This window comes from Leptopilina boulardi, unplaced genomic scaffold (assembly GCF_019393585.1).
Source record: "Leptopilina boulardi isolate dan_hultmark-lab unplaced genomic scaffold, ZJU_Lbou_2.1 LbouV2_214, whole genome shotgun sequence".
In the NCBI taxonomy this organism is placed as follows: Eukaryota; Metazoa; Arthropoda; class Insecta; order Hymenoptera; family Figitidae; genus Leptopilina; species Leptopilina boulardi.
Genome location: NW_026137768.1, coordinates 1,403,290 through 1,418,202, shown reverse-complemented (window position 1 = coordinate 1,418,202; position 14,913 = coordinate 1,403,290). Strand labels below are relative to the sequence as shown.

The window sequence follows — 14,913 nt, the reverse complement described above, 5'->3', positions numbered from 1 at the left end:
AAGTGCCATAGAAAACTACTGCGCATGACATGAATTTGAGCAAATTATCAGCAAATTTTCTTCAAGTTTGCCATAAAATTTTCTGCAAATGGTATGTAAAATTTTTCGGCAAATTTGCAATGCAAACTTCGCAAAGCGTGGACATATAGTTATTTGCCACAGTTTTGCAGCAAATTTACATTGCAAACTAACAAATTTGGCATTGTAAACTTGCTGAAGAATTGCTGCAAATTGTTGTGCTATCTGGGTTGAAGATCATGGGAATATTCCACTGTGGTATTCAAGGGATATTCAGGGGGATATAACGTGCTGCTTGGGATACTGGACCAATTATTCTTAAATTTGATTAATTATTATGTTTTATATTAAATTTTTGTTTGCGTTAAAAATTTCAGTTTTTAGGTTATGTTAGGGCCTCCATCATCCTTAAGTAAAAAATTTTTTTTATACATACTTCATTTCAACATGTAAGAATAGTTGACTTTATTAATAAAAGTAAAAAATTTAAAAACAATATCGACGAATCAAATATTTTGAAATTAATATTGCGGTATCTTGGTCAAACACTAAAAGCATCTAAAAGTGACATAAGAATGTAAAGGTAGATGGAGATAACTACTATAACATTGAAGATAATAAAACCAGAATTCTATTATCAATTTAACAGCTGACTAAAACGTAGTCTCATGTGATTATTATACGAGTGAATCTTAATTACCTTTTTAATTTAAAATAACTTAATTTAAACAAAGCGAAAGAATAATTTATAAATTATAATTCACCAAAATATTACCAATATTTAAATACATAATTGCTTTTATTGTTAAAACTACTAAACTTTAATTTCTTGAATATCTGAAAAAAACAAAAGCAATATTGACAGAATTTTATTTTTATTAATAATTTTAAAAAAATCAAAAAATTTAATTAAAATTTTAATATTCCTTTAATTATCTTCTAATTATTTTTTACTTAAAGCAAAATTAACATACTCTTGAAAAATAGGTGATTTTGAATCATCTGTACTTTGTGTCGTTGCTTGAAGTCTTTGATTAAAATCATTGGTAACTTTAGTGTACCCACATGTTTTTCCATTAATTCGTGAAATATTCGATATCCAACGCCAATCGGAATATTCGCGTTTTCTCCTTCTTTTGTATGGTCTTAAATAATCTCGCGAGTATGAAAATTCATTTCTTTTCATTCCAAGCGCCATATTAGTTCATTCAATATCACTCGTACACTTTTAATTTTATTTTAAAAAATGTATATTACTATTTAAAATTCACCACTTTTTACGATATTTTTCTGATTTAAAAACTTAACAGAAACTATTAAAATATATTTCAGAAAAATATTATCGTTTTGCTAAGTCTCGAAAAAATAATACCGTTTTCTACGATTCTCTTTTCATGGTTCGTGTTAGCAAAGTCACTGCGGAACAAGCCGGTTTCCTGGTTGATGAATCTTGATAGGTGACTGCTTTGAATGTTAAACATCACAAGCCGTTTTCACCCGTGAAAGTTGCGAGTAGCTGTCCTTGTGTAACAAGGACGGAGAAGATATACAATTATTTTGATAAAATATTACTTTGGTAAATAAAGTTAAAGAGTTTTTGGAATTCTTAAAATAGTGCATTGAATTTGGAGAAAATTTATAAATCAAACAAATGTTGTATTTAGGTCAAAAACATACTTTAAATATCAAAATTATTTCTTAGCTTAAAAAAAATAATTTAAATTTTTTTTCAAATGTTTGATTTTTTAATTCGGTGCACTTAAATCTAATACCAAGAAATTCTGCACAAAAAAATTTGCAATGAATAAGTTTTTTAAAAAATTCCACACAAATAAATTCTAAAAGAAAAAATTCTATACATTAAAATAATAAACAAAGGAAAAAAATTATTCCAGGAAATTCTTGACAATATTAAATACCTACATTTTAATTAAATAAAAAAAAATTTCTCAAAAATAAATTCTACAAGAAAAGACTACGAATTAAAATTAAATAATATAAAATGTTAAATTAACTTTTTTACATCTAAATCAAACACCAGGAAATGCTACACAGATAAAAAAAAATTTGAATTAAGTTTTTTAAAAAATTCTACAACGAGAACTCCTACATCCAGAGAAACGATTTCTTTGATTTAAAGAAACCAATTTCTTTGACTTGTTTTCTTTTATTCAAAATAATATTTTCTTTGAAACAAAAAAGCTTCATAGTTTCAAAGAAAATTTCTTCGATTCAAAGAAATTTTCTTGAATGAAAGAAATTTGTGCATTAAATCAAAGAAATTCTAACATTGATATAGGATCAAAGAAACATTTATTTGAATTAAATAAAAAATTTCTTTGAAACGAAGATAATTTTTTTTAAATCAAAGATAATTTTTCTCACAGAAATATAATCAAGAACATAACCTCAAATTGTGGTGGGAAATCACCCCCCATAACCAATAAACGAACATAACCTCAAAATTTATTTGAATTTTGACTATTAACGTAGGCGCAAGTCCCCAGGATTGCCTCTGGTTTCAAGACTAGACAAACATAACCTTAAATTGCCTTAACCAAGAAACAAACATAACCTTAAAATTTAGGTATAATTTTAATAATTTTAATATTTACAAGCCTTTAAAAAATTAAGCCTTAAAGTGAAAGGAATGTGACAAATTTTGACTATTGTCAAATTCTTTTCTCGTTAAGAACTAACTTTTTAAGTGGTAGCCCCGTCATCTTTACAAGCATTCTTCGTATCTTTCCAGATAGTGAGTTAAAAGTTTTTTTCAAAAAGTTTTTTTTTAACAATGGTTAGTGCATGAAAATAATCAGTAATTAATAACTTTTCAGCGTACAAAGAAAAATTTCTCATGAACATTTGATGTGTCAATGATTCTATGACTTATGTAGAAAAAAGGGAGTTATGCAACAGCGTCAGTGAGGAGTTGTGCAACACATCATATTTAACAGTTTTTAATTCTAGTACGCACTCTCTATTTTTATTTTACATTATTTATGAATAATTCAACTGTGCTGAAATAACAAATGGATTTTACATCTGTATTCACTGTAAATGAAATTAATTACATAGCGCCTAATTAAATTATTTTTAAAACAATTTAATTTTGTTTATATTACCTATAATTAATCTTTTATTATCTTATCTATGATTTTATTTTATATTAATTATCTTACTTTTTCACCTTTTATAATTTAAATAAAGAATATTTTAAAGAATATGTTTTTCTGATAAGTTTGAACGGTGTTGCACAACTCCCCACGTTTTTTGAAAAGTCCTAAAAGCAGTATTTTCGAAAAACAAGTAAAATTTGTATATTCGTTCTGAATTTTAATTTATTGATCATGCCAAAAGTTGTGTACTAAAAGTTGGTTTTTTGCGTAGAATCGCTACCTCCCCTTTTTTAAATTGACCACTCAGAAATTATCATAAAAAATTTTAATTGAAAAATTGTACCGAAATCTTTCTATTTTTTGTTCGGTCATTTTTAATTTTGGACAAATGAATATTCGTCGTTTTCAGAATTCTATTAAATAACAATTCGTGTTAATAAAAATTTGCATAAATTAAAATTCGGTGAATTGGAAATTCTAACATTTAAAAATTCAAATCACTTAAAATAGTTAAAATTCTGTCGAATAAGAATTAAGCTAAATTAAAATTTGGTTAAATTAGAATGTTTTTAAATAAAAAATTGAATAAAGAGAAATTCTGTTAAATAAGAATTTACCCAAATAAAAATTCGATACCTAAAAATTATTTAAATTAAAAATTCGTTTAAAAAAAAATTCTGTTAAGGGGTGGGTATCGTATTTAATTTTTTTTTGCATTTTTCTTTATTTTTTTAAATTAATGTATAATGTTTCAAAAATATTGCTCATAACTTCGTCAATTTTGCTCCGATCGGCTTGAAATTTTTACACAATATTCTTGAAATATTATACATTAATTTAAAAAAATAAAGAAAAATGCAAAAAAAAAATTAAATACGATACCCGCCCCTTAAATTTTACCTGTGATTGCACATTACCCCAAAAAAAAATTGAAAATGCCAAAACGGACGATTTTGAAAGTTCGAAAAAACTTAAGGACACATCAAAATTTTGAAAATCTAAAATGCAGAATTGTATATTATTTCTCTTCCTCTACACAATAGAATTATAATATATTAAAAAATTTATTCAAATAATTCAAAGTATTCGAAAAATATTGTTTTAAATATTTTTTATTTGTATCCAAAAAATATGTATTTATTAATTAAAATAACTTAAATTATTTGAATCACATTTATTTGAACCAAATAAATCGTATTTGGTTCAAGTAAATAATCAAGTGAATCTAATAAATTAATAAATTTATTTTATTGATTCTATTACACTAAATTATTTAATACAAATACTTTATTTTATGAAAACAAATAAAAAATATTTCGATTAAATAAATATTTATTTGAAACGAAAATATTGAGTTATTTGAAACTATTTATTTATTTTACTCAAATATTTGATTTTCTAATGCAAATAAAAACTACTTAGATCAAATAAACAGTTTATTTATATCTGAAAATTATGAAAAATAATTATTTCTAAAACCTTTTTTACTGCATAATATTAAAAATTAATGTAATTCCAACAATAATTTATTTTAATAATTATTAGATTAATTTATTTTAAGTTAGTTAAAAAAAAATCATGAAAAATAAAAACGAAAAATTGCGTGTTTTTACTTAAAAATTTAAGGTTATATTTTTGATGTATTTTCTTTAAGGAAAAAATTACTACAACAGCAGGACTTCCAAAAAAGGTATTTATTTTGCAGAATAAAATGTGACTATTTAGGTTAAAATTAAAAATTTATAATTATTAATGTTTGAAGCTAATTTATTCTTTTGTATTGAATTAGTTGTATCAAAAAACTTACAAAATTATTAAGAATATGTCAAACTAATATATTGAAATATTCAAAAGCTACACATTCAATTAAAGCCATGGTGCCAGATAAGGGTTAAATACGTCGAGTCCAGAAGACCCGTTGTGCCATTTACGTTTGAACGCGGAATTATGCCGGGGTTAAGTCAAATTTCGATTTATTTGGATCAAAATTTTTTTGTTTTGATGCAAATAAATTGTGTACTTGAATGAAATAAAATACTATTTGCCAAAATTGTAGAGGTTTTAGCTTCAATTAAAACAATATTCAATAAACAATAATAGATCATTTGGTTAATGAAAATTTTTAGTTATTTCAAAAAAAGAAATTTTATTTGATAAAAATTACTATTTATTTAGTTAATCTGTATTAACCATTATGGGACTGACGAGGTAATATTTAATGAAAGATCAATGAAATTGTGAATATATACAAAATATTTAATACGTAATGGACAGTTTTTTATTAATTAACTAATAATGATAATTTTTTATTAGCAAAAAGAAAATCTTATTTTAAGATGAGTCTTAAAATCAGCGTTAGTAGTTATAATGGAAATTGCATTGCGTAAATTCAGCTAAGCTGCCTTAAAAATGTTGCCTCTTAAAATAAGACCTCTTTTCGGCCTTAAAATACGACTTCTTTTTACAGTGTATTCATACCCTCATAACAAAAGGATATTCCTAGGATATCCATAGGATATTTATATCAATGGTCGATATCCTAGAATGGTCCCCAGGATATCTTGGGATATCCATAGGATATCCAAACCGCCGGTCTGTGGGATATCAACAGGACATCCATAGGATATCCACAGGATATCCCTAAGACATCCACAAAATATCTATTGGATATTATATCGCAGGATATCCATGGGATATCCTCAGGATGTCCGTGGGATATCCTCAGGATGTCCGTGGGATATTCTTAGGATATTCACGGGATATTTAACATCTCAACATATATTTTTTAAGGTTAAAATTGTTAAGCTAATATAATGAATAATAATATAATAAAAACAAAAATCTTATGAGCTTCTAATTTATTTTAAATGAAGATTTGAAACGCATTTTTCAAAGTTTTAAAATAAACTCATGCACTTAATGTATAATTAATATTACTAGTTATTCGTTATTTGCGGGGAAGAATTTATATTGTTTAAAGCCAATTTATTTTCTGACAATATTAAGCATATGAATAAAGGAATGAATCACGAATGAGAAAAAAATTAGTTAATAATTTTTCAAATTAAACAACTTTCTCGAAAAACAAGTTGCATTTTATTTTATTTATATAAAATTTAATTCACAGAATATTCTCACTCGTAGTCTCATAATGACTTTAAAACAGTATCCTGAGAATATCTTCTTGACATCCAGAAGATATACTGAGAATATCCTTGTGATATCTGTGGGATATCCTGACGATATCTATGGGATATCTGAAGGACATTTATGAAAATCTATAGAGATATCCAGAAGATATCCTTTGGATATCCTCAGATATCCATCGGATATCCAAAGGATATCCAAACCGCCGATTTTTTGGATATCCTTAAGAGATCCTTTTGATATCCATAGGACATCCCTAGGATATCTGCGGGATATTATTAATATATCCCAAGATATCTTGTGTTATTAGAGTATTATGTGATTACTACATTCATTGAAACGTCCACTACACTTAAAGTTGATTGAACTGCTCATTTTGATATACAAACATCAATAAATTAAACATAGGTACCAGGGTACCTCGTCCGCCTATAGAAGGTGTTTTTTTCCTCTGCCCCATAAAGGTTAAGTTGTATATCTAAAACCGTAGTTCTTTTTATTACTATTCAGTCAAATACTTAACGGTAGTTGAATTTCTCGGTTAATTTTATTTGGTTTACTGGAAGTATTTAGTATTTCTACCTCAAAAAAATGTAATTTTAGTCACTTGATGTATTTTGTTCCATATATAGACATAAAATAATTATATATATTTATCAGAAAATTATGTTAGATAGTGTGAGGTAAGAAGCATGACATTTTTACGAAATCAAACATGAAAGAGCCGTGTGAAAACAGATATCTCGAAAGTAGTACCGTCTGCAAAATGCAGACATATACGAGAATTTGTTTCTGCATGTGTTTTCTGCATGTTTATTTTAAACGTAAACAATGTTTTACTTATTAAAAGCGTTTATACATTATTTTCTTAAGTAAATCAATAAAAAAAATAAATTATTTCTGCGTAAAAATTATTTTAATGAGATTTCTATTTTACATAGAAGAATATATAGGAAATTAGAAGAAATTTTTTTAAGTAATTTTTACTGACAAAAAATTAGTAATTACAATTTTTAACAAAATATTTAAATTTTGCTTTGTTCTTTATATAATAATTATTAAATATTTTAATCTTTAACAATTAGCATAGTATTTTGAAATACTTTATGAAAAATATTTGAAAACTACTATTTCAATTGAGATAATAAATAGAAACATAGTGCCGCAGACATACATATATGGTCTGTAGTCTGTTGGACCCCATTGACCTTAGCGGGTTAATAATTAGAAATTGTCGTATATTATATTATAGTTAAAAATATAAACTGTGCCATTAACTGTCAAACTATCACTGTCACAACTTATTTTCTTTTATATTATTTTTCTTCCACACTTTTAATATTGAATTTATTTTTAGTCATTATTAATAAAAGAAGTAATAAGTTAATTTATAATTAAATTATAGTTATTGTTTATAATTAAATCACGTAGTAAGTCAGAATAATAAACTTAGTACTTTTTATGGTAAGAATTTCATTAAGGAAATAGGGAATTGTTTTGGGCAAATTGCACTATTGTTAATAACTGTCAAAAATTATTTCCAGCGAAATTATTTTTTAGAAGTATCAATAAATTAGGTAAAGACGATTTATATCAAATTTCATGTAATTTTTATTAAAAAGTTATATTAATAAAAGGGCAGTTTATTCCATTTTCCTCTAGATAATTTAAAAGTAAATAAAATTTTAAGTTCCTCTTGTTTAGTTAGTTAAAGTTTAATTAAATAGTTGAAATTTTTTTTAAATATCCTAAGGTTGTATACTGTAAAAAAAAGTTTCTCCTTTTGAATGATTGATAATTGAAAGTGAAGGTAGCTAAAGTCGAGCAATTTAATTGTTGACTCATAGAAAGAGACATTAAATGAATCATAGAAAGTGATATCAGGCAATGTCAATGTTAACAGTACTTTACATTTGTACTTTTAATCTTGGACAACGAATAATTAAATTATCATTTTGTATTTATTTATTGTACCGGCAAATTTTTTTAAAAATAAGAGAGAAACAATTGAAAATGAAAATTATAATAAAAATTATAAAAAATAATTAATATTTACTTAATGATGAATTTATTGAAAAGATATTATATTCACAAAAGTTTAAAAACAGAAATAATATAAATTTTTTTGAAATGTATAAATTAATTATTTTTGCAAATAAATTCTAATTATTTTATTTTAATTAAAATTAAATTTGTAAATAAACTCACAGAGAGATATTTTCACTGTCCATGTCTAAGATTTGATTGTCACTACACCGTAAACCAAAGGGCGAATAATATTAATGAAGTTGAAACCAGGCTTTATCCAAAGATGTTAAAGGACTGCGCACGTCACTATTTAAATAAATAAAAGGCCACATCATATCAAAGCCTTAAGAAGAATGTCTGGACTATCCAGTTGTTCTAACTAGATAGTCCCTCTGAAAAGAGATAGACTGATACAATGGAGGGACAAACTGAGAGGAAGAACAAGAGGGAGGGTAAAAGATATCGTTATCCCTCTTTGTTTGATAAATCACGTCTACATACCTCTCGCATTCATTTTCAGATATTTTCATTTATTTATGCGTGTATTTTGTAAACATGTATCCGTATAGAATAATTTCCCTATGCATTTATCAATAATAATTTTCATATTATCAAAAAGTCAACAAGAACATAACTATTTCATAGGTTTTTTCATATAGTGACGAGGCGCATAGTTATTCCATAAAAATAATTAGAATTATTTTAAAGAATTTTATTAGATATAATTATTTTTTAGATGAATTTATCATTTTTCGAATTAGCCTTTAATTTAACATAATTCTCATTCAACAGAATTTTAAGTCATATGAATTTTTAAATGTCATTTTTGATTCATAGAATCTTAATTTGTTCGGATTTTCATTTGCACGAATTCTTATATAATAATCAGAAATATTTCGTCGCGATCTTTAAAATTGACCAGAAATTATCAAGAAAAACGTATTTGTTTGTTCATTTACAATTTTGGATAAATAAAAAATTCGATTTTTAAAGAATGCTATCAAATAACAATTTATACAAATAAAAATTTGGATAAGATAAGATTCGGTGAATTGGAAATTCTAACATTTAAAAATACGAAGCATTTAAAATTCTGTTAAATGAGAATTCTGTTAAACTAAAATTCGGTTAAATTAGAATTCTTTTAATTAAAAAGTTGTTTAAAGAGAAATTCTGTATTACACTAAATAAAAGTTTGGTACTTAAAAATTCTGTAAAGGAAAATTCGTTAATGAATTTTGTCAATTGCTAATTGGAAAAATGAAAATTCGTCAAAAAAATAATAAATAATTATATGTAATAGAATTCTTTAATATGAAAATTGTAACTAATGATTTTCATGAGATATCCATGCGTCCTATAAGTGATTCCACCAGGCACAAAAATTATGCGTAATATTTCTATCTAGTCTTCTTGTAAATTTCCTCAAATTTATAAAATATCCAAATGATATGACATGTTTCTTGGAAAGTTATAAATGATAAGTACACTACTGGTAGAAATTGTGGGACCATCCATTTTTTAATGATTAAAAAACATCTTTAAACATAAAATGTATAGAAACTGAAATATTTTCTGTTTATTTCTTTAAAGAATATCAAATTTTTAAAAGAATAAAATGTTTTACATAAATTTGAATTACTTTTAAAATAATCATTCCTTTTAATGTTCCAAGGCTTATTTTGAAGGTGATTTTTTACTGAATGAGAATTACTTGTAAGCACTAACATATAATTTTTTTTCTCAAAAATAGGTAGGTTTTTTAATGTTTTTAAAATTAATTGAAAGAATTTACTTTTGGAAAACATCGAAAAAACTTTTTTTTTTAAATGTACCTACCTATAATTTTATTTATGATAAAACTTTATTTTGTATTAGTTTTTATTGATTATTGTCAATAAACAGTTTTAATGAAAGGTGCCACTAAAAAATTTTACTTTCTTAGCAAATAGAATTTTTTAAAAAGTAGAATTCCTAATTTTTTAGATAGGTTGTTCAATAAAAATATAAACAATATCGAATACTAAACCAAACAAAAAAAAAATTATATTTGAATAGAAAATTAAAATAAAACCTTGTATTATTAAAACTTTCAAAAATGATATTTATGTTTTAAAATACTATAAGGTAACAAATTGTTGAAATAAAACATTGCAAAAAAATCAAAACAGAACCGCGCTAGCATGCGTTGTCGAGACAAATATATGTACATACATTTGAACTAAATATCAATTTATTTAAAACAAATAAACCTTTTCAATAAGTTCTAATAATTTTATTAATTTGTGAAAAATAAGTACAAATATTTAAAATAAATATTGGCTTATTTCTTTTAAATAAAAAATTTATTTGTAACAAATAAAAATCTTTTAAATATATACACTTTTAGTTAAAATAAATAATATTTTTCTCTGGGTGTACTGTGTCATTATTGCGATCATTAACGGTTGAAATATTCAATTTATTTTTTCCAGAGTTGGGACGAATCTTGGCCCATTAACGGCTGAAATATTCCTCAAATGCAGCTTATCAAAACATTTATGTGTTGAGATTCCCATATCCGCGCTGAATGAATTAATAATTATATTCAGCTGATTTGACCAATTTTTGAAAACGAGTTTCAAGTCAATTTTATTCTTTTTGATTAGTAAAAATGTTATATTTTGATAATGGGTCAAAAAAAAACAAAATTACGATTATTTAAAAAATTTAACCAGATCTTAAAAAATGGCTAATGCCATTATTGAATTCAACGTAACCAAATTAGGTTAATACATTATATGTCAAGTTTGTGTCAAAAAAAGTAGGGAAGTATATTCATGAGTGGACCACCTTTTTATTTACTCAAATAAGTTTTTTCAGTGAAGGAAATATAAAAACTATAATTCACCGTTTGAAAGGTATTGTCCTTAGCTATAAGTTATATATACAGGGTGATTCAGAATAAGTGTCCCCCACTATATGTACGGAAAGTTTGTTGGATTGTGGAAAAAACGTACAATTTACTTTTTTGATTGACCCAATAGATTTTAAATGGGATGAAATTAAAAATTTAACTTTTTGGTCCAATGAGAGAGCCGCCATTTCGCGGCCGGATGTGTTGACGATTAAAAAAATAATAGCTGAAAAAAAATTTCATAACTTCTCCTGAAGCCAACTTCGCATGCGAAAGTTTGTATGTAATGTCAAAACAAACTCGCGTGTCAGTTTGAAATGTAAACAACACATTTAATAACCTAATTAAATGTGTAGTTTTTTGAAAAATTATTCTGTGCCTAAATTAAAAAAAAATCTTTTACGGATATTTATGAAGTGTGAAAAATTGATCAACAAAAAAAGTAAGTACAAAATTATTAATATGATTTAAAGAAAAAAAAATTTAAAGATAAATAGGGTTAACTTGTTTACATTTTTTTCCTTTTAAAAATATTTGTTGATATTAAATTATTTTCGTAATTTTTTTTTTTAAAGTAATAAATGAACTAATATTTTTTAATTAAGAATTGATTCTGGAATCAATCTCTGAATTGATTTCAAATCAATTTATTTTCCATTAAAAAATTTTTCTTAATTATTATTATCTGTAAAAAAAATTTATTTCAAAAAAAAAAAAAAATTAATGGGTAAAAAATTCAATAAAAAAAATTTTTGCAGGTTTTTCGATCATTAAAAAAAACGAAAAAAAATAATTTTTTTCCCTCTTTTTCATGAAATTTCAATTTTTGAAAAAAACGACCGTCATAACCTGCCATCTGGTGTCTGTTTTCATTAAACAACACAAATTATATTATCTTTTTTTAAAGAAAGTTTGACAATATTTTAATTTTTTCAGGAAATCTAATAAATTCTTTCATTTTATTCAATTAACAGAAATTGATTCTGGAATCAACCTTGGGGTTGATTTCAGAATCAATTTTTTTTTTGGAACGAAAAATTTTTCGTTCCTTAAATATAATCTACTTGAAGATAACCAATACAAGGTCTAATGGACAAGTGGATAGTGCACTCAACTGCTAACCCGAAAATCGTGGGTTCGATTCCTCGTCGCTTCAAATTTTTTTTTTTCTAAAATTCGTATCTGTAGAAAAATGTCTTTAAAAAATAAAATTTTTCTTAGTATGATATTAAGTAGATAAATTTTTTTTATAGTTTTTGATTTTCCAAATAAACGAAAAAAACCTAAAAATTTTTTTTTTATAACAAAATGAATTTTCAATTTTTTAAAAAAACGACCATCATAACCTGCCATCTGGTGTCTGTTTTCATTAAACAACACAAATTATATTATCTTTTTTTAAAGAAAATTTGACAATATTTTAATTTTTTCAGGAAATCTAATAAATTCTTTCATTTTATTCAATTAAAAAAAATTGATTCTGGAATCAACCTTTGGGTTGATTTCAGAATCAATTTTTTTTTTGGAACGAAAAATTTTTCGTTCCTTAAATATAATCTACTTGAAGATAACCAATACAAGGTCTAATGGACAAGTGGATAGTGCACTCAACAGCTAACCCAAAAATCGTGGGTTCGATTCCTCGTTGTTTCAAATTTTTTTTTTTACGAAAATTATTATCTGTAAAAAAATGTCATTACAAAATAAAATTTTCTAAGTATGAAAATAAGTAGATAAAATACTTTTTTGCTATAGTTCGCAATCTTCCAGCCCGGGTTCAAATCTTAAAATTGGAAATTGTTTTTTTTGCTACAGTTGGCAAGCCTATTTTGTAATGACTTTTTTTTACAGATAATAATTTTAGAAAAAAAAAAACTTGAAGCGACGAGGAATCGAACCCACGATTTTCGGGTTAGCAGTTGAGTGCACTATCCTCTTGTCCATTAGACCTTGTATTGGTTATTTTCGAGCAGATGATATTTAAGGAACGAAAAATTTTTCGATCCAAAAAAAAATTGATTCTGAAATCAACCCCAAGGTTGATTCCAGAATCAATTTCTGTTAATTGAATAAAATGAAAGAATTTATTAGATATCCTGAAAAAATTAAAATATTGTCAAATTTTCTTTAAAAAAAGATAATATAATTTGTGTTGTTTAATGAAAAGAGACACCAGATGGCACCCCATTTTACATTTAGTATTATTAATTATAATTATTTTGTATTATTTATTAATAATAATAATTATTTTTTATCATTTATTACTATTTATTATTTATTAATAATTATTGTTTTTTTATTATTTATGAATAATTATTATTTTTTTATTATTTATTAATAATTATTGTTTTTTTATTATTTATTAATAGTTATTGTTTTTTATTATTTATTAATAATTATTATTATTTAATAATAATTATTTTTTATAAATTACTAATATTTTTTTTATTATTTATTAATAATATTAAGTCTTTTATGTACAAGAGACGCATATTTAAGTAACTTAAAAATAATAAAAATATAAAATTGAAATATGTGCGAAAATAAAATTTTTCTTAATAAATTTAAATTAATCTATCTTCGATATCTCGCAATTTTTATTATCAAAATTCGATTGTTTGTTCATTTGTTTTTTATATGTTACTAACTTCCCATAATTTAGTGTCATTTCTAAAGTGCGGCTGCTTATATATTTTCTCTTTTATTCTTCTTTTTATATTATTTAATTGTAAAATTGTTTATTATTATTGTTTGTTTGGTTTATTGTTGTTCGTTATTTTATAGTGTTTACAATTTTATATGTTTCTTGTTGTTCGGTATTTTATGGTTTTTTAAAATTTTATATGTTCAATTTTTATATTTTTTAAAAATGCCGCAAAACGAGTATACGGCTGCGGACTATACAGATATGATAATTTTTTATGGAAGGGCAAATAATGATTGCCAACAAGCCGCAGTCTTATTTCGGGAATTCCATCCAAATCGCGAGTTTTATCCGAATAGAAAAACAATAAATAGATTGGTAGCAAGAGCGCGAGAGAACGGCAATTTAATGCCTAATCATAAAACTTCGGGACGGCCCAGAAATGTAAGAACTCCGCAAAACGAGGAGCGCATAATTCAATTTGCGGAAGAGAACCCTGAGGAGGGAATCAGGACAATGGCAGCCAGGTTAGATTTGTCGTATGGTACAGTGCAAAGAACTCTTAAAGCTGAAAAATACCATGCATACAGGTACCAAAAAGTGCAAAATTTACTTCCGCGCGATTTTGAACAACGCTTGCAGTTTTGTCGGTGGGTCGTGCGTTCTTGTGAAAGAGATAGAACATTCCTGAGACGCGTCATTTTTACGGACGAATCACATTTTCGAAGAAGCGATATGTGAAACACCCACAATTTCCATTTTTGGGCTGATGAAAACCCTCATCTGACAACACCAAGAAGTTTTCAACAGCGCATTTCAGTCAACGTTTGGGCTGCAATGATTGGAAATCGCTTGGTAAAAAAATATAATTTTAACATAACCTCAATTATCAAAATTTTTATTCACGAAAAGAGTTCGAATCATTTCTCAAGGCTTGATTCAAACTTGAAGTCATGGCTTCAGGAATGATCAATGCTCGAGTCCAGATTCAGACATTGGATCATTTCTCAAGGCTTGATTCCATCTTGGAGTCAGAGCTTCAGGAATGATCAATGCTTGAG

General features: G+C 25.2%; 1 protein-coding gene across 3 annotated transcripts in view; it reads right to left on the bottom strand.

The window, feature by feature from the left end:
• Positions 1-14,913, bottom strand: part of LOC127279122 (zinc transporter 2) — an 85,816-nt gene that overhangs the window by 20,181 nt on the left and 50,722 nt on the right. The window contains exon 1 of one of the 3 annotated variants that reach the window (XM_051301274.1): positions 8,493-8,692. The exons of 1 other annotated variant lie outside the window; for it this stretch is intronic. In XM_051301274.1, coding sequence (XP_051157231.1) covers positions 8,493-8,515 — 23 coding nt within the window. In that variant the 5' untranslated portion in view covers positions 8,516-8,692. Of the gene's footprint in view, positions 1-992; positions 1,449-8,492; positions 8,693-14,913 lie in introns of those variants that run through there. One more of the 3 variants, XM_051301271.1, reaches the window with a different exon arrangement.